The sequence below is a fragment of the Lingula anatina genome, chromosome 7, assembly GCF_051362555.1.
Source record: "Lingula anatina isolate TDL-2025a chromosome 7, LinAna3.0, whole genome shotgun sequence".
Classification (NCBI taxonomy): domain Eukaryota; kingdom Metazoa; phylum Brachiopoda; class Lingulata; order Lingulida; family Lingulidae; genus Lingula; species Lingula anatina.
The window spans coordinates 17,743,013-17,763,860 of record NC_141773.1 but is presented as its reverse complement, the minus strand read 5'-3'; the positions used below and the strand labels follow the sequence as shown (position 1 = coordinate 17,763,860).

General features: G+C 34.5%; 3 protein-coding genes across 10 annotated transcripts in view; 2 read left to right on the top strand and 1 right to left on the bottom strand.

The window, feature by feature from the left end:
• LOC106166274 (phospholipid transfer protein C2CD2L) overlaps positions 1-12,334 on the top strand; it is a 42,963-nt gene extending 30,629 nt beyond the window's left edge. For 3 of the 8 annotated variants that reach the window (XM_087018306.1, XM_087018304.1, XM_013544770.2), the window contains 6 exons: positions 1,580-1,701; positions 3,345-3,420; positions 3,625-3,750; positions 5,832-5,942; positions 7,669-7,776; positions 8,807-12,334. In XM_087018306.1, the coding sequence (XP_086874432.1) occupies positions 1,580-1,701; positions 3,345-3,420; positions 3,625-3,750; positions 5,832-5,942; positions 7,669-7,776; positions 8,807-8,943 (680 nt within the window). In that variant the 3' untranslated portion in view covers positions 8,944-12,334. Of the gene's footprint in view, positions 1-488; positions 832-1,579; positions 1,702-3,344; positions 3,421-3,624; positions 3,751-5,831; positions 5,943-7,221; positions 7,622-7,668; positions 7,777-8,806 lie in introns of those variants that run through there. The other 5 variants (XM_087018308.1, XM_087018307.1, XM_087018309.1 and 2 more) reach the window with 5 other exon arrangements.
• A 3-nt stretch (positions 12,335-12,337) lies between these two features.
• LOC106166276 (UDP-N-acetylglucosamine--dolichyl-phosphate N-acetylglucosaminephosphotransferase) lies at positions 12,338-20,830 on the bottom strand. The gene is made up of 8 exons (XM_087018314.1): positions 20,586-20,830; positions 19,958-20,078; positions 19,395-19,608; positions 18,980-19,126; positions 15,633-15,717; positions 15,035-15,223; positions 14,150-14,393; positions 12,338-13,576 (listed from the first exon to the last, which is right to left on the bottom strand). The coding sequence occupies exons 1-8, from the start codon at positions 20,741-20,743 to the stop codon at positions 13,511-13,513; spliced, it is 1,224 nt and encodes a 407-aa protein (XP_086874440.1). The 5' UTR covers positions 20,744-20,830; the 3' UTR covers positions 12,338-13,510.
• LOC147760826 (E3 ubiquitin-protein ligase TRIM56-like) lies at positions 15,890-18,532 on the top strand. The gene has a single exon (XM_087018313.1). The coding sequence runs from the start codon at positions 16,062-16,064 to the stop codon at positions 18,006-18,008; it is 1,947 nt and encodes a 648-aa protein (XP_086874439.1). The 5' UTR covers positions 15,890-16,061; the 3' UTR covers positions 18,009-18,532.
• Positions 20,831-20,848: the final 18 nt, after the last annotated feature.

The window sequence follows — 20,848 nt, the reverse complement described above, 5'->3', positions numbered from 1 at the left end:
ATAAATGATTCCAAATATAATGCATATTAGAGGTATTTGAATTTTTAAAGGTTGTCAGCTAGGTTGTCAAAGGAAATTTTTGGAAGATTTTAGCAAGTTTTACCGTGCTTTCATTTGACATTTAATGGTGATTTGTTGTAGCCCTCAACAAGAAGAGATAGAAAATAAACATGGGATTTTATATACAATCAAATAAACTAAAAAAAAGGGATGAGATATTTCTGACAGTTGGCAGATTTTGAACATTTTGGGAGCCAAAAATACCATTTTTGAGATTGATGCAGATCTGCAATAAAAATTGGGGGAGGGGGGGGGGGGGGGGGGGTCTGGACTCCATGCCATATTTTCAGACTTTTTCACAAAATGGTAGCCTCATTCCCGATTTACTTCATCAATCCAGGTAGTTTCTCTGTGATGTACACCCTGTTTCCCATACCCTTAAACTGGCCTAAATGTATAGAAGGCACACAGTTCAGAATTTGTTTCAGGCGCTGCAGGAGAGGACATATCCCAACCGTCTCAGGGACCCCCCACTATTAATGAACCCCCCCAAGAGCAACCCCCATCTTCCCCTAAAACCAAGGAAAAAAAGAAAAGATGGTTCAAAAAGAGTGGCCTAACGTTCCCACGACGTAGTCGGTCCTTGCCCCGGTCCACTGTACCTGTAAGTATGCTTGTGCTACGTATGTACAAGCATGCGCTGCCGCCCCCCCATCTCTTGGCTTGCATGTGTTTGTGGGTTATTTGGACTGTTCTGATAAAAAAACATGCATGGCGTGTGCAATATTTACAGAAGTCGTGAACGTGACAGCAAAGGGTCATGCGACAAATGATATTGTCTAATATAATATATTAATATAGATATGTTAATTACTAGTATATACTTTTATTATATACTGTAACAATATGAAACTGACCAAGGAAAAAAATATAACTCAAAACATTTGACAGACTCTTAAGAGACGTATATTTTTCTGAACTTTTTATGTACTTTAGTTTGGAGATTTATTTAAATGAATGCTTATACATGTGTAGTTTAGTTTGAAGTTTTAACTCTGCACATGATGTCTATTTTAGTTTGCTTTGGGTATTACTATGCCATGCATTTATGCTGCAAATGGGGGTGTCAAAAATTTAGCCGATTGAAAGCCTCCCTTTCGGTGAACTTTTCTTAGAGCAAAGGAGCCAGTGACAAAATACTTTCCACTTGCTGTTATTATCTGCCAAGGGTCATGACTTTCTAAAACAGCCAGGAAGCATTGTGATTTACTCCTTCTTCCTGTTGGTCTATGTATTCATGTAGATCAAAGTCTAATCCATTCTAAAATAAAGTCGCACAAAAACAATCATATGACCAGTCCATAAACTGCACAATAACTACTACAAAGGTCTGTGTTAAAATCTTTGATAATGACAACTGTTGGAGTGACCCTACTGCCACCCCAACCCCATCCCCATCCCCCTCCCCCCTCCTCCGGTGTGTTTTGAACCTAAAAGAGATCAATTCACTTGTTGCTCTTTGCTTACTTGATGCATTGTTCATTTAGTTCAGTGTGCATTTTAAACTCCTCGTTTGCAGACGTTGTGCTGTTAAATGGAGCAGATGATATTGCAGAGGCAGCTATTAGAGAATTGCAGCAACGGCAAAAAAGCAAGACGCCAGCCAAAACAAGTACAATCATTATTACTTCAGTATATAGGGTAAGCTTGCTATGAAAATATATAAAATACAGTCTAGGACAAGTGGAGTCTCCATTTTTTTTAAACAAAAAAACTTCAAGTTTGGAACGTACTGTTTTTCTGTTTTTTATTTTTCAAGAAGTTTTACTTGAAAATACTGTTTTCCTGTTTTTCTTTTAACAAGATGAATAATAACACAATCATTAGGTTTTAGTTTCTTTTTAATGATATGAATTTTGGATTTAATATTTCAACTGCAATTTTCATTGAAGTTTTTTGATTGCAAAACCATAATAATATATATGTTTGTTTTGTAAATTATCTAATACTGTATTTTTAGAAAACAAATATTTGCATACCTCTGAGTGCCTTTAAAAGAAGGCCAAAAAGACAAATCGTTATTTGATTTTAAATTTCAGTATCTTCTATTCCTGAAATTGGTTAAAATCTAAATTGTTTCATTTTCTGGCCATAATTTTTGCAGATTTCAACCTGTAAAACCTTAGTTGGAAAATATGCATAATTGGTAATTTATGCAAGATTACAAACCTAAAGTTATATTTTTTATTTATTTTTTAATCCCAATGGCAGGAACCAATATCTAAAGTCAACAATGACAACATTCCAACAGTTAACTTTAAGGTAGCCCTGGCTGTTGTATCCTTAAGTTGCCCGTGTTTCAGTGTTCAAATGTTTTGTCTGTTTTGAGAAATCCAGTCATCAAGAGTTCATAGTCTGTTGTGTGAAAAGCACTGGGTCCATCCTCCCACACACAGTAGTGGTTTGTTTGGATGTTGCATGTGCATAATAACAATTTTGAAATAACTCACTGCTGTAGTGTAAATCTAACAGGAATGTGCCTTGGTGTGATTTGTCTTAGTGTGACTTTGTAGTGAATTACCAGAGCTGAAAGAGAGGGAGTAAGAGGGCTGATAACAGTTTATATTGACCAAGAAATAAGCTTGGTCACATTCAAGGTATAGAATATCACATGTTGGTTCTAAGACGGACTGAAAATTTGAAAAATATCTGACTTAAGAGTTTAGCTCTCTCATATTTTGGCCTGTTTTGCACAGTGCCATTGGTCTTTGAGACTGCTGTTCTTGGATAGCCATTTGTTTAAAGCAGAATTTATATTGGTAAAATATATTGGTAAACAATAAATTTAGTGTTAAGTGTTAAGGTTCTTTATGAAACAAGTCACAGGTAGAAACTATTAATAAAAGTTGGACAAAAACCATAGATGTGAATCTGGCCCTCAATTTTTTTTCAGTTCATATTTCAGGTTTGATGTCCATAATTTTTTTAGATGTTTGCATGTTTTCATAAATGCTGTAGTTGTTTTTGTCTATTAAATTTCCATTACTGTAAATTTATCTTTTGTCATGGAAATTTTTAACCTTTTTGTCATTTAAAGATTTAATTTTTATAAAAATTGCATTTTACTTCATATGGAAGATGATCCCTGGTATAAAATCCCTCTCATTAATGAAATGAAAAATATTCTTTAATGTAAAAGTTGGTCCCTGACTACAGAAAATCTGTATAATGCTTTTTCATAACCAGTAAAACCGAGAGATTGAATTTACGAGTGTACTTAGTATTTTTAATTCAGTTTATGGTAACAAGAGTGATTAAATAAAACAAAACGATTCTGTTTGCAGACTGAGAGTCCACTGGAAGAGGACCATGTTGAGACAGATCAGTCTTCAATTGAACCCTCCTCACCCACCGAGAAAGGTATGACAATGTGCTAAATCATTATATAACATCTTCATGATTGAAAGTTTTTTTTCCTTTTTATCCAGCAGACTAGATAATACACACGTGGACACATGCACATTGGATCAAGTCAGTCATGAATTCATTTTAAAAATGAAATTCTCCTGATTATTATGTTGACATTATAACAATATAGCACTGTTTTTTTTTTTTTAAATGCAGGTGCTAAAAGGAAATCTCTAGGCAAAAGGTTTTTAAATCGACTACGGAAGCCCAGGTCTCATAGTGTGGAAAGATCATCAAATATACCAGAGAAAAATCTACTCAAACCTCCTGGCAGAACAACAGGTATAGTTTTTAGGACCTCCACTAACACAATTGACTACAGGTATAAATCAACACCCGCCTTTGATCTCATCTAACACAATCTACTATAAATCTCACCAAACACACACTCCAATGATCTCCGCTAACACAATTGACTAAAGATCTTAGCCACACAACCCTATGATCTCAGCTAACACAATTGACTACAGATTTTAGCCAACACACTCCTGTGATCTCAGCTAACGCACTTGACTACAGATCTTAGCCAACACACTCCTGTGATCTCAGCTAACACAATTGACTGCAGATCTTAGCCAACACAACCCTATGATCTCAGCTAACACAATTGACTGCAGATCTTAGCCAACACAACCCTATGATCTCAGCTAACACAATTGACTGCAGATCTTAGCCAACACACTCCTTTGATCTCAGCTAACACAATTGACTGTAGATTCTCCAATAACACAGGACTAAACAACAACCTAACCATACATACACGCTGACATGTGTACAGATGGCCTATTTCAGCCAAGATCCCTTAAGCTTTATACTCGTGCAAGTAGGATATTAGTTTTTTCATTATCAGCTGATAAACAAAAATTGATATGAATTAATGTACTTAAAACAGTTTCTGCTTTAAGAAAAAAGCAATTTATACTAATTTAATGAATATATAATACTGTATCAGAGATAAACTTTCTTTTACATGTTTAGTTTCAGAATTTTTTTAATTTCATAATGCACTCAGGTTGTAATGTTACCCACTATGACCTGAGATGTGAAATAAAATTATGCATGCATGCTTTTTTGTCCATGAGCATGATGCAGCCTTATCCTTAAATATTATTGCATAGTTATAGAGTTTGCCATTCTGTTTGATATAGTCATGCTTATACTAGTCATAAGTTGGTGAGCTTGGTCAAATTCATAAGAAAGTAAATTATTATTCTCTGTCACAATTAGAATTACTCAATTGCCTGGAAAATCTGTCTACTGATTTGTTTGTTGAAGTGAAAGTATTGAAAGAAAAAGGGAGAAGGAAGAAACAGAAAGATTTTGTAGAAATAATTTCCAAATGGCGTGTGTAATTTATGTCAAGGGTTCAGTGCTTATGGTGAAGAAATCCATTAAAAATAGATTTTGATGGTATTTTACCCATTTCCCTTCTAGTCTGACTTTGAAAAGAAGGTGATTATTATAATGACTTCCGTGGTGAAAATTTTAAGAAATTATTTCAAGTTTAGGTCTCCCTGCATGTGCATGTTAATAATAATTGCTTTGGTGTAAAAGCCCTCTTTTGATTTCCTTAAGGTTAAAAATGGCTTTAGGACCAATGCCAATTTGTAATTCAGATGATTTATTTGTGAAATACTAATAAAATGTACACAAAATGTTGGAAAACAATTAAATGGGGCACATATACAGCAGTGTCACTGTGCTTTTTATGTCCACATATATGCATTCAAACCCTATGAATCTTTGTAGATGCGTGCATATTTTTTCTTTGGAATTATGCTGCTTTTATTGCTTAATATTATAAAAGTTAGATAGATGTGATGTTTTTAAGGTTGAATGAAATATTAGAATGTAGTTATCTCACACCTCTAGTTAGTACACAAGCACTTAGCTTTTGTCTAGTTTTATTTTCTTCTTTTTTCATTGCAGCTTTGTGAGATACTAACCTATTTTGAAAAATGTTATCTTGCACGTATGGTTTGAGTGTTTATTTTCATAATCTCGTGTTGGTGTTTCAAGTTACAAGAGGTCGTGGTAGTTGTTATATTATGGGGTGAATAATACTAGAGGCAATATTTTCTCTGTCAGGATTATATTAAAAAAGGGGTTCCAAAACTCCTTTTTTAAATGATGTATTGAAATATTTGAAAACAATATCAGTGGTAGCAATTTATATGTATTTATCATTTATCTTTTGGCCTTTTTTGGGGGCTTCTGGCCCCTTTGTCAACACAGTCCTGATTAGTGTGTTGACTTTAAAAAAATGACATGGTTCTCCCATAATATTGCAAGTACTGGTCTAATTTCAACAGTGATTAGTAAAAATATAGAACAGTGTGTGTTTTGACATCCATCTATTACAGGTTATGACTATCACATAGAAGGAGAGCCAAGCAACTTGCGCAGGTCACGCTCAATAGGTGGCAGTATACGCCGCCTCTTTAGTGGACGCAGATCCCGCCAGGACAAGCGTGGTACTTTGTAGATCGTAGCCACTGCATTGGCCCGTTTGCACACTGTATCATTTGCATCACACTTCTTGCCCATTTCATCTGCCCTTCCCTTCCCCTCTTCTGTTTTCCTATTGTAAACATGATGGAAGCCTGTTTTGGGGGAACTACGCTTTATTCTTTCTGTTGCTTGTGATGTAACAGCTCATTTCATTTGTTTTGACTTCATATTATTTTTCAAATGGTAAAACTTTTAACCTTTTGTAAGTGATTGAGTCATTAATGCAAATTTCTTTGATTTAGACTACAGACTTTATCTGATATTGCTAAAAATATTTTTCCTCAAGTTGTTATCTCCAAAATTGTGCAGTAACTAAGTGAATATGATTAATACGTATGTGACTTTCTGTGTATATTTATAGTAAAAATGATTCATTCTGTCATCTTGCTTTTGTTGCCACAGTCATTGCACTGCTACAGTCCTCGATTGTTCAGTGTCATTCTAAAGTTCACATGTACAGCATTCTGGAGAAAGCTTCCATCTAAACTTTGCACTAATAATTAAAAACATAAAACAGGCTTCCTGATATATGACCCTCATATCCTTTCTTTTGTGCCTCAGTGAATTTTGTTTTTACTGTAATCTGGCATTCTTCATTTTAAAACAACATTTAAGTATAATTCACAGAAGAAGGGCCCCAGGGTATGCTGCGGGGTTGCCAACTCCTTAACAGGGGTTGGGGTGGGTCCATGCAGTTATGGGCAATATATATATATTTTTCTGTATAATTGTCTGTTCTTTTTTCGTTCATGACATGTTGAAAAATAGATTTCCACATTTGGAGATTGTAAACTAAAAAGATGGCAACTGTGGTGAAATTAGAAATGAAAATAAATCTGTAATAAAAATGGTAGACTCATTTTTGTACAAAAAAAATCAAGTGTGAGGATTAGTGCTTCAACTGCAGTATTACTCACCATGGCATCGGAGCACCACCTTTTTATCTTTTAAAATTACTATTCAGTGCTGGAAGGTACCTTACACCGATATACTGAAGGTGGCTTTGAACAAAGAATACACTTCTAACCAACAGATAGTCTAACAGCCCATTTAGTAGGCTTCTTCAGTACTGATAAGTTCATACTGATGGCTTAATTAACTTATTTGTGGGGTTGACTTAACCATTTGAAAAAAAAATGTTAATGCCAGAGCACAGTATTTACTCAGCATGATGGATGTGAATGTAGTTGGGTGTTACTCACAGCTGCTTGATTTCATCCAGCCTTTTCTGTTTTATTTCAGTCCTATACCAAGCCACGGCTGCAACAGTTTTAGTTATAACCCTCACGGACGCCACATTTATGTTACTAGTTCTGGGAACGGACTTCTTATCATTTATTATCAGATATAAGTGACCTATTTTGATGCAAATCTACCAAAAATTATCTTGAATAATTATTATTTTCTTGCATTGTAGATTTAAGGTAGTCAGAACTGTTATGTACGGTTATTTATCAGATACCAGAGAAGATGTTATATTGAAACCTTTCTTGACAATAATGAAGCTACCTACATCTCAAATACATAATATAAAAGCTGATAAAACTGCAATCATCTTAAGCCAAATTGGTAAACAGTTTTCTCTCCAATGCTCAAAATAGGTCACTTGCCATGCTCAACCACAGTGACATCATTCATTTTTCTTCCCTGTCACATTCTCTCCATCATTTGCACCTCCTTGTTTTGCAGACGAGAGTGACGTAGAAATCCCAGGTGAAGGGGACACGCAGCTGTCACATAAGTCTCGCTCCTTGACGGGAAGCTTGCGCAAATTGTTCCGTCGCAAAAGGAAACGGGGTATAGACTAGCACATAACATACCTTAGCTCTAGATAGATTACCTATTTATTATTATTATTTAATGTTTTTTATGTATTTTATCATACCATGCTTGATTGTATTATATATAACAACTGTGAAGTATGTATTACGAAATGGATTGAAAAGATTGGGAAAAACAATAGCTTTCCTGTGACACTTTCACCCTTGGGGCTATCATGGCTATGATATTTGTGCCAGTTAGCTATGCTTTAATGGTAAAACTGTTACAGTCAATAAACGGGTCTAGGCAGCTGCTGTGGGCCATGGTCAATGCTTAATTAATGCCCCCCTCAGTGCAAACTTTTCTGTGCGACCATATATGGAGTAATTCAATAAGTTATTACCATAAATGGACTGATATTCAGATTTTTGAAGTTCCCGGCTGACCACATATGGATTGAGTGTCAGGATTCTGTTGAACAATGTTCAGGTATTGGTTCAAGGGCTAGTTTTTTGTCATCAACTATTGAAACACAAGAAATTTCTTTACAAGTATTGGTCCTGGCCATTGAGATAAGACCTGCTTTAAAAGAGATGATGGGTAAAAAAAAATTTTAAAAACTTTCCCAGAATAGTTTGTGTGGCAGCACCAAAAAAATGTCATGTCTAAAATCTGATTTTTTTTTTCAGTCAAGTAATTCTGCAAATGCTGCTGCTTTTTGAAAATTAATATATGATAGTAATATTTACCCGAGTGTGAACTTTTACTTTATTATCAGAGATTAGTGTCAGGGGTAGTTCATGCATATTTCTCTAAAGATGTGATAAGGATATAAAGCAGCCCACAATCACATCAGACAAAAGTTGTTTTATGCAGAATGAATTGTTGGATATTTTCATAATTTTAAACATAATCAATGAGGTTAGTTGTCCCCATATTTCATATTTTGGTGGCTAAGTTACACAGACTAAGAAAAGTTCATATGGGGCAAACCTTCATTTTTCTTGTAAGTTTGTAAATCTATTAATTAAACCTTATATAAAAAAATCTAAAAATTTTTTTTCAGGAGATTCCTCACCAGGTCCTTCACGAGAAAGTTCAATGTCACGTGCATCAACACGGTCACATGATCAAGAAATGAGGTCAGCTTCCGTAACGGCACAGGCTGGCGACTCACCAAGACAGTCTGTAACAGGTCAATGACAAATATCGCCCACGATAACAGCCAAAGACATTTAAAACTTACTCTGAGGAAGAAAATGCACAGTGTGAATATGTTCTGATGTTTTAGTAGCACTTCTTAGGTGGAAACAAGTAGGACAATCACATATGTCTGTGTGTAGATTCTCAGGCCAGGAAGAAAAGATAAAAAGGTGTTGCATGCAATTTATGGAAAACATAAGTGGAAACAACTTTCATATAACAAAGAGATGAGTTGCTCAGTAAAAGGTGCAGGAATATAAGCATAATGTTTGATGTTTGGGGAAGTTAAACTTAAAGATGGGTAAATGGACAATCAGCCCACCGCTGCCACCAAGGAAGTGGAAATGTCAAGGTTATAGAGAGTCTCTCTTTGCCTTGTATCTGGTCTTTTAATGGAGTCTTACAAGCTCTTGATTCAGTCAAGAATTGTAATGAAAATCACATTGATATTAGATATGGTGATGAATATCTACAATATATATATTATATATATTATGTGATATTATTCATCATATATAATATATAATGCATGGTGATGAATTTACAGGAAACTGTGGTTGGAAGATGTAAAAACAGAAACCTTGATGGATTTTATCTGTTTGTTTAGTCAATTATTTAAGAAAGTACATCGTTTTTTTTAGCAGGCGGTTTAATTTATAGATAGCACAACTTGGTGTGATGTCTTTAAAAGAAGGTTATTAGTTTTGTTTAAAAGGCAGCTGATAGTGGAGCTCTTATTATCAAATGTTTTTTCAAAGCACAAAAGATCAGTTGAATCTAGATAGGTACAGGGTAAAGAAAACCGTACCAGTTTTGAGCAGGGTGTGAAAAACAGGAAAATTTGCTTGTAGTTTAAACAGCATTTTTAGCATTGGTGTCTGTATAAATATTCAGTTTAGTCTTGGGGTGTGTGATGTATAGGAGTACTAGTACTATAATTGGTAAGCTGCTTTGGTCTTGTGTTTGCAGCTTTGCTCAATTTCCTAAGTTGGTGCCGCCTACATGAACTCCCGTCCCTAGATTGATGCAACATACATGGACACATTGCCAAGCAAATCTGTTGGTGCCAGCTGTCTGGAACTTTTAGAAATTACATCAGTTCCAAGGTTTTTCATATTGTTTTTAAAATAATGTAAAAAAAGTTGAACTTATGAAATTATCTTTGCTTAATAATTTATTTGATATTTGTTTTACAAAACTATTTGATCAATTGACCTTTGAAAAAAATCATGGTTTCATAACAAAATTGTAAGGAATGCACATAGGAAATATTTATTGTCTTTTAGATGATATATTTATTTGAAGATGTTTCGGGTGTGTTTTAGAGCACAGTTTGCTAGTGTGGTGTTTGTGCACTTTATTCATGAACAATATTTCCCCTTTCCTCTAGATCTTTAATATGCATTCATAAGGAGTGACTCAATTTTCTTTGAGAGTGTAAGTTATTTTTTTTCTTTTTTGTAGTTTATAAAGGCTGTTAAGGCCTTGCTTTGAATTGTGCAATTACAATAGGTTATTTATCTCAAAGAAAGAAAATAACTTATTGCAAAATAAAGATGAATACAGTATAAGAGTACACATGCAGGAGAAAAAAAAATGTGAATGGATTAGTTAACCTGAGGCTCATAATTATGAACAAATTTCATTTGTTAAAAACTTTTTGTGTGATTTGAAATCTTTATGTAAAACTATGATCGTGTTGTGCAATGCCAAATTGTAAGATTGCGTTAGATGTGATCTCAAGTAAAAGAGGACTCTTGAATGTGCCACCAGTGCTTGTATGTGTCAGTGTGCTAGATGTGACAAAAATGTGCTTCTAAGTGTTCAAGTAATTTCAACAGCTCCTTTAGAAGCTTCTAATGTCTGTACGTCAATTTTAAGAAACTCCATCTCTTTGAAAGTTGCGTCATTTAACATTTACTCTTGGATTGTTTTACCAGAGCAGTAGATAGATAGATATAATCTTGCATGTTTTTATTGGTGCTGCAAGCAATACCGTATTTCTCAGATCTCAGAACAATCGGGTGAGACATTTTTTTGGCTCTCTGTAATTAAAAGGCATAGTGTAACATAAAATGAATAGGTTTTTCATTTTCTTTGAAAAGTAGTACTGCAGCAGTTATGTACAACTCTGGGCTGTGAATGTATTTTAGTTCATTTAATTTGTAGATAATATTGCCACTGTAGATGTTCTGTTGATTTGGCTGAGGCTATCTCAAAGAAAAAAAATGTCATTACAGAATTTACAATTATAATGACTCATGGAATCAACCAATGACCTGTCCTTTGTTTTAATCCAATTTCTAGAACCTTCAAGCTGTTCCAACTAATTTAAATTATTTATTTGAAAATGAAATGAAGTGCATTTTAGTATAAGATGACCCCTTGCTTGTTGTAGAGATATTTTTGTAGCTATTTACGTATGCTGTATATAAAGGTTGTTCTTGTTGATGGTTATTTTGTATTTACAGCATCCTGTTGTTCAAACATTTAATCAGATCAATTAGTCGTGCAATAAGGTTAATTTGGGCTTTAACAGGATGGAATTCTTGCAGAATTTATCAGACACTATATACAGTCAGTTTATAAAGAGTTTCAGTTTCGGTTATATAATATCGTAACACCTGGCTGATCTGCTGTTTGTTGCCATGCAATCTGTAATGATAGATAATGGTTTGTAATCTAATATTTTTTAAAGCTTTTTTTTCTTGTAGTGACTCGTATCAATTCAATTGGATTTCTTTTAAACTGGCATCTAACAGCAGTACAAAAAAGATGGAAATTTTTTAATATCATTTTTGGAAGGTGACTTATTTCTTTAAAAAAGCATAAGACCAAGTAATTAAAGGCTGCATTTTGCTTGAAACAGCATAATTATAAAGTTATTGCTCATTTTTCATAGATGGCTGTTGACTATATTTCTGACAAGATAACTTTTTGTGGGTAGTTGCTAAAAGTAGCCTTAATATAGGCCATGGGTAGTTCTGGTCTTTCCCTGCTGTTGTTTTGTAAACATGCTTTTTGTATGTGCTAAATCAATTTCATAATTGAAAAAAGTTTTAATATCCACATAATGTTTTTGGCGTGTAATGGAATAAAGGCAGTTAATCTATGGGTAGGTTCAAAGAACAGACTCTGGGAGGGGGATATTGCAGCAGATGTTTTTAAATAGAAACTTGCGAACTTGCTCATTATATAACTCTTTAAGTTCCTGTAGGCTTTATTTTGATGATCATGGTCGCCTTAACTGCTCTAATTCTCAAATTTGATAATTCTGTCCTCTCTTGGATTATTTTCATTTCAGTTAAGCAAAGATGGAAGGCATCTTAGTAGATTTTAAATTGTAAAAACTGGACTGAGTTTAAAGAAACAATAAAATAGTCAAAATGTTCTCATTTGTTTGTTTTTATTATTATTTATTTTCAATCATTTTAATATATCAAGTACTATTTTTTTATAATTTCTTTTGTAATATGGTTTTACTGCTATCCTTACCCACAGGCAAATGTAAAAATACAGAAATAATAGAGAATTTTTTCCCTTTCATTTTAACCAAAGATGTATTCAAGCATAATGTGAATATGCAAAATAACATACTCCCATTTTATGTCATCTTAACTTGACATTTATTCTAAGGAGAGGCCATTTATGCAGTTAAATCATATTCTTTCATAATATGTATCACATATAATATGATGCATTCTGTTAACAAAAGATAGTACAGTAATCTCTTTGCACAATGATTAACTCCTTACACCTACACCATACAATAAAAAGTTTGAAAGGTGTCATACATATAGCAAATTGATGTGGTCAAGTATAGCAAGAAATCTCTCATTTTACTAATATCTACTGAGAATATAAATCCCTGTATTGACCATTTAGACTGAGTTGACAGTGTAATCTTTTTGATTGGAAAAAGGATAGTCCTAGACTCTTGACACTCATCCAGGCCCCAGTTCCACAGGTTTCCTGGCTAAGAGCTTAACTACCATAGTTACATGGCCCCAAGCACACATCTTACCCTATCAGGAACAGTGTAACAGCACTCTCATGGAAACCCTCTGAGTAGTCAACTAAGCCAGGGAACTGACTTAAGCTTTTTTTGTGTGTGAAACTGGGCCCAGAGATGATACAGCAGTCAAAACAAAACTGGTGACAATGGTTTTATTTTGAGGCCAGTTCAACAAAATCCACCAAAACCCCTCACATTTCTCCAATTCAAAATTTGACCAGAAAGTCAGTGCTTAAAAAACAAGCACAGTTCAATGAGCATCAATAATAATAATTAATGACTAAAAATAAAATAACAATAACTTAAAAAGCAGATTGCAGCTGTCTTGGTTGATTACTCCCCAGGTTGGTAAATGATACTACTGCAGAACTGGGCACACCCATAAAAAAACAATCCTAAGTGGAATAGCCTGCTGACCTAGTTTATTGAAGCCATCTAACAAAGAGTATCTTCTCATCTATTAATACAGAGCTCCAGCTTCTTCATAACTATTTATTCCCAATGATGGAAAGCTCTTAATATGTAACTGTAGCAAGAGAAATAGCATAAGATTCAAATGTCATAGAACACCCAAGCTAATGGATACCTGATCAGAAATGCCACACCACTGCAAAGTATCTGAAAGAAAACGAGAAGAAATTAAAGCAACAATATTACATACCAACTTGCAAGTCTCTATCATACAATCAGTTACCTATTATATTACAGAATAAAGACATTTATTGGTTTCATTTTCATTTTTTTTACAAATATGAATGGTAATTGTATCCTTTTTCAGAAATGGGGAAACTGCTGGTCCGACAGGTCATGACTGCCTGAATAGCCATTGGTCCTGCACGATTTTTGTTAATAAAGGTCCTCTGGACTAGCAAGGTTTACACTAGAGAGACACTACATAAAAATGAATTGTGCCTAAATATTGTCAAAGGGACCTGCCAAGAATTAGAAGGACCTGCAGATCTCTTGTAGTGCAGGTCCTCTGAACCTTCAGTACCTCCAAAGTTTTCCCCATGTCTGCCTTTTTCTAAAGACATTACCAGTCATTCAAAGGAGTCCTTAACAACGGCATCATTAAAAAAATACAGCTTAATTTATAACCAATAACATCACTTGTTGTAACTATTATTAAAATGCACCATCTTGAAGTTCTTGTTTTTTTAATTGCCCATTATCTTTAATTTCACAACTCACCTGTATACTGAGCAGTGACATTACTAAACTCCTTTCGTGCATAGGACCAAATATCTTGAGCATCAGGTTTATAATGGTCAGATTATTGCATTCAGAGTATTCTCCATCCTCACCTATCCCAGACCTCAGATGGACCAGACCAAATATGCTGAGTGTTTTCAGAAATAGTGACCCCAGAGGGTGAAGTTCTTTGGTTTTGAAAGTGGACAGACTCATGCCTACTTGGTCAGTGCTGGCATTGTACCTGAAATAGAATTGGTTCAAAATTATGTGAAAATAAGAATTTCAAATCTGTTATATGTGTGGGCTTAGAAATTTTTATAACTTTTTCTGTTATGGATAATGATAACAAAAAATACCCGATTCTTGATTGCAGAAAAAAATGTACAGAGATCTTTTATTACAATAAGATATTTAAAAGTATAAACAAAACTATTATTTAGCTTACTGACCAACAATATACAAATTTAAATCACAACTACAAATTGAGCTTTACCTACACGATTCCAGAAATCTAAATCTCTGTCCTCGTAAAAAAATACATCAAACTTGCATATCATAACACTGGCATATCTATCTGTTAGATAAAATGTAATTCTTTGCAATCCACAGTTTAATTCTATGCGATACTCAGATAGGATTTATGAGGGAAGGAGCAAAATCAGGGCTATGGCAGTACTGCTAATACTGAATCAAACACATATGTAGCAGTTTGGGTTGTATGTTCTCTGTGGAGGTGAGATCAATTTACGCCTGAATAGATCCATAAAAGTTAGGCGAAATCTGTTCAATCAGTTTATCTTGTTTCTCGTGAATTTTACCCAAACTTTCCCTGTATCTTTTAATTTTGAGCTAGTAAGTAAATATGCTTTAAATCTAACTCACCTTGGCAACCTATGTCTTGGACAGGGAACAAAAAGGAAAATCTGTGGCATGGAGTAGAGAAAGTTTAAAACTTGTGGGATGAAAAATAGCAGCATGGTTTTGCTGAAGTGACCCAGTATGGCGACGACAGCAAATGTCATCCCAGAGAAATAACAGAATGTGTCTCCCACAAATACCTTAGAGGGATACCTAGAATAAAAGTGTTAAAAATAAAAAAGCCTCAATGAATAAATTTTTTTGAAATATATAGACATATAAACAAATACTTTGCCATATAACATATTTAAGCCATGCTTCAACAATTTCAAACTGAATACAAAACCGTCAAAAAAGTATTTGAAAACATACATATTTTGGTATACATCTAACTTAATTATTGATTTCCTTTAATATGTACATCAAGAGGACATGATGCAGTCTTCAAATAAAAAAGAAATTATCAAGCTCTTTACACCTGTTGCTCAAAATAAATTTTAATATTAATAAATAAATAATCTACTAATAGAGGCAACATTTCAATTACACTTTGGCATAACACAAGTAAAACTTCACAGCATGAAAACTAGATCACTTCTGAATTTACCTTACACAAACTTACCAATTATAAAATAGCAAAGCTGAGGAAACACCTATATATGGCAACATGAAGTACAGAGAGAATGTGTGCGTGTCTGCAAATTGACCTGGAAGGCAAATAATTCGGCATGAGTTGTATTTATTTGTTAACATTCTGACAAAAATATATAAGAAGTAATAGAAATAAAATATTAAGTTATAATAAAAAGACAAAACCATTAAAATCCCATTATGTGCTTGATTCATAATACACTTGAAATACATTTGTACCTGTATTTGTTTGTAAACAAATACTAGCCTGTCCTTAAAAAGAGCGCCATCTGGGTTACTGATAACCAAAGATAAGAACAAAGAGATCCATGATTCATTGTCCCCAACTGGTTTATTGATAACATGAGATAACTGCTCTACATTATATACCAGCAGAACAGTTCACTCCACGCCCAAAAAGATGGCTACAGCTTGTGATGACAGAGATGAAGAAGAAAGCGTACGAGTCAAAACATCTGAACACTTTGTGAGCTGCCCATTATGCCTTGTGGAGTACAAAAACCCAACAGATTTACCATGTAGGCATACTTTTTGTAAAGGCTGTTTGAAGACTTATATTTTTGATTTAACACCAGGAAGTAAATTCCAATGCCCCATGTGTCAGAAAGAAACTGAAGTTCCTAAAGATGGACTTGAGGGTTTCAGTCATAATTTCTTCATTGAAAGCTTGCAGGACACTGTACTTCAGTCAACAAATAAGAAGAAGTGCAGCTTTTGTACTTTGGTATTCAAAAGAGAAACTGCAGCTACATCAAAATGCATCACCTGTCATGATTACCTATGTGAGGAGTGTTCCCCACTCCACTGTGGTAGCAGACTCACTAAAGACCACAGAGTTCTCACTTTTACACAACTTCGCAGTGGTGAGTACCAAAGAGAGATCCAAGAGCAGCAAAAGATTATCTGTCCAGAGCACAAAGACGAGATGATAAGATACTTCTGTTCAGAATGCAATGTCCCCATCTGTCGTGACTGCAGGGATCTACACCATGACGGTCACACACTTATCTCTCTTGAAAAAGCTGTAGAGATTGTAAAACCAAAACTTCAGATCAAATTTAACAGCACTGAGAGAAGGTTTGCCATAGGTGAAAAAACCTTAGCTAAAATTGATGAAACATTACTAACCCTCCAAGCAAACGAAAGCTCTATTCAGCAGCAAATAAAAGCTCGTGCATCTCACCTTCATCAACTGGTAGAACAGCGAGAGAAGACATTACTACAGCAGCTCCATGAAACCAGCAGCACTTACAGGAAGAATTTACAAATTTCTCGTGAGAATTGCAGTGCCACTTGCTCTTCTATCAAAACCGTATCAGATGTAGTAAAGAACATTCTTCAGCATGGTGCCCCCATAGATGTCCTCATGTTACAACACCAACTTGGACAGAGACTAGATGAGCTACTGTCCACTTCAGCTGTGGATGAAATTCCTGAAGAGCTAAAACTCACACTGACCACCAACACAGAAGTGGACCACGAGATATCCAGTGGGGCTGGCCTGGGGAATGTGCACATATCAGCTTTGCCCAAGTTCAAACCACAGGTTGAATGTTTGCTGGAGTTTGACACTGGCTGTGAAAAACCAGTTGACATTTCAGTGAGTCCAACCAGGGAGTATGTAACTACACATGGCAGCAATAAAAAGAAGGTCAAGGTTTTTAGTTCAGATGGTGCATTGACAAAGGAGATCACCACTGTCTTGGGCACACAACTGAAATGTCCACTAGGGATCTGTCATTTCCCTGATAGAAGGATGGTTCTATCTGATGCTCGCAATAACAAATTGTTCATTCTGTCACCACAGTGGGAAGTACAGCAAACTGTAGATATCAACAACCCAAGGGGTGTGGCTCTCAATAACAGCTGTACTAAGATTGCCGTGGCACAGGGTGACCAAAAATCTGTGAGTGTGTTCAGTATTGATACCAAAGGGAAAATAACTTTAACTGATGTTATACGGGACAAAGATGGGAAACAATTGTTCAATAATCCGTATAAAGTGGCATTTATGAACAATGGATGCCTTGTTGTTAGTGATACATCACAAAACAAACTTCTCATCCTAACCCCAACTGGTGATCTACTTTATCAGTACACAGGACCTGATAACAAGTTGGGTCAACCCCTTGGTATTTGTGTTGATGCATATGACAACATGGCGTTCACAGATTATAATAACCAATGCATATACCTCGTATCCCCAGATGGGAATTTCAAGCAGTACAAAGCAACAGAAGCTGACGGACTAAATGGACCATGGGCATGTACCATTAACCAGGATGGGGATCTGGCTGTGACTGAACTTAATGGGAAAGTGAAAGTATTCCAATACTTGGAGAAATGACATCATTTAAACTGCTAAAAAAACTGAACATTATGCTTTTTTTTTTTTTTTTGTGATTTCTAAAAATAGTATTTTATTGTCACTGTGGTGATTGCATGGCTAAATTAACAATTCACAAACCTATTTTTAATCAATTCAATCCCAAGTTCAATCCCGACCTGTATTTTAGTGATATTGATCACTCTTGTGTGTTTGAAGACTATAGACCTATTGGTTTTCCTTGAAATGTGTTATCTTTATTGCACATAGGATAATTTATGCTGAAAAAAAAAAAAAAAACAGAGATAAAAATGTTCAGAACGCGCTGATTTTTGAATGCAACCTAATTTAGTAACACTGATCTCTGTAAGATCCTGAAAGGTTTTCCCTGAAATGTGTTAACTGTGTTGCATATAGTATAACATATGCTGTAAAAAAATAGCATAACTTAAATTGTCTAATCGAGATGATTTTTGTACTCAACCTGTATCTTACGTATAAATGTTCATCAATTCTGTGAGTTTGAATACATAAGGTGAAAGGGTTTTCTACATGTTGTGTTATCTCTGAAAGTGCACAGTGATGGCAACAGTGTTGGCAATGTTGAAACAGCTGACAGCTATATGAACAAATGTGTCTGTACATAAAAATGTAGTATTACGAAAGCAGGAATTTTATATTCCTTGGATTTCTTAATGTCAATGAGAATATGAATTTTTTGAATTAATTCATAACTTCCATTTAATAGCAATTTGATTTTATCTCACAAAACTCACTTTAACACACTCAGTAAGACACTTCAAGCAAATGCTATTATTTGGATAAAGAAAGTGTAAAATGGCATTTCACTATAATTTTTCACCAATTTACTATTATTTTATTTTCTAAATATTGATCTCACTAAAAATTAAGCACGGCAAACATCTGACTAAAAACGACTCTGCATCTAAAATTGAGCCAGCTATATAAGGTCACTTGTAGAAATCACTTACCATTGAGTTCTAAAAGATTAAACACCACTACAGAGATTGCAATGATCAGAGACTGACCACATTCTAAACCATTGACTCCTGCCAGTATGTTGATAGCATTGGTACAGAAGACAGCTAGCATCCCCATATACAGGTAATATATTATACCTGGATATAAAAAGCAACAGTAAGTGCTGGCAAGATTACACCAACTAAAATGCACTGTGTATTGTTCAGCATAATATTACAAAACAATCTGAAAATTAAGACCAGGGTATCTACATAAAATACTGTGTGGATAATGTTTTAAGTTATATATCAAGTTAGTTCTTAGTGGTGACCTCTGTATGCCTCGATTTCTTCACCATATGAAAATAATGTGGTCTGAATTAATCTAATACTTCAATAAAGATGGCCAAATAATGCAACTAAATACCTAGATCCACATCATGTCCAAAAACTCCCCGTAGAGGCTTGGGAACAATAATTGTGGTGGAATCTATGTTGACAAAATATACCATAAGAAGCGGTAAGGTTGCCATAGTAGGCAGTAGCAGCTTGTGGCGCCACCTCAAGTCTAAGACATCGTCTGCGAAACCCAGGAATATCATACAGCATATGGATAGCAGTGCTGTGATGAAATCTACAAACTGGAATGTCAAAAAAGGGAATCAGATGAACTCTATAATAAATTTGAGGAAGATTATCTAATTAAAGGTGTATGTTTGAGAAATTTCAGAATGTCTCCAGTTGTAAACCAAAGCCAACTGTCCTCAAGACTTATATATAGTTTATTTAATATTAAAATTATTTTATGTTTTGATAATCATCTATATTTTGCTTCTTGTATACTTTATGAACTATTGTATTTGTTTTCATGGGGCACAAAAATACATATGAAATGAACTACACACAACACTAAAGCATAAAAGATCCAATAATTATCAAAAAAATAATTTTCTTCAATATTTCTTAAACTTGATAAAATCTTAAACTAACCTCGTGATGGGGAAACTTATCCAAGTTGTCATGTGACAAGTATTTGTAGAATGGAACTGGGATGAACAAAAACATGATGATGAGGTAGACTGCACCACACAGTACTCCTTGGGACTCTGGTCTGAAATACAACAAGCACATAGTCATTATTATTTAAAACCAAAACCTTACATCAAAAGAACTTTGTAGTACACTTTACACAATACATTTCAGGCAACTATATATTACAATAGCAATGCAGGTTGAATATGTGATGCTAAAAGAAACAGTTTTCTTTTTTCATAATTAGGGTCAGGTTTTGGGAAGAAAAAGAAAAAAATTCTTTACCTTAAATGGTTCTTTAGTTGACATGTGCATTGGAGTATGTGTATGTATGTGTTTGGGAGTGGAAAGGGGTATAAAGCACACTGATGCAACATCAGTTGGTTTTGCAATATATAAATTATAATATTTACTACATCATATACAGTCTATATATCACAATTCCATATATGTAAAAGTGTGTTTTTTTGACTATTTGCACTATTTTTAACATAAACTTCAGCACATTTATCTATGATTTTAAAAAAATCATATTAAAGTATTAAATGCGGAACACAATTATGTTTGCTTTGAAGTTTAAGCTTACATTTTTTCTTTGGTCCTTTTGCTTTGATCAATCCCATAGCGATTGGCTTTTAAAAACATGTCTCTGAAAGCGGGAATGATGGTATAAGTGACCAAAAAGCCTGCACCTGCCAGTGCCATACTGACAAACACTGGCAAATTCTCGCTGCTAGCATACATATTGAAATAAAATGTTATTAATAGTTACAGATAGGAAATATTAACTCCCTTGACCACCATATTACATCTCGCGTGATTTTGACACGTTCCACGTTGTTGACCTAT

Excerpts from the sequence above, each read along its gene's own strand:
- LOC147760826 (XM_087018313.1), top strand. The coding sequence starts at position 16,062 with ATGGCTACAGCTTGTGATGACAGAGATGAAGAAGAAAGCGTACGAGTC.
- LOC106166276 (XM_087018314.1), bottom strand. The coding sequence starts at position 20,743 with ATGTATGCTAGCAGCGAGAATTTGCCAGTGTTTGTCAGTATGGCACTG. Across the intron at positions 19,127-19,394 it reads TGGACATGATGTGGATCTAG|GTATAATATATTACCTGTAT; the intron begins GTATTTAGTTGC and ends TTTTATATCCAG. Across the intron at positions 14,394-15,034 it reads CCAAGACATAGGTTGCCAAG|GTACAATGCCAGCACTGACC; the intron begins GTGAGTTAGATT and ends ATTCTATTTCAG.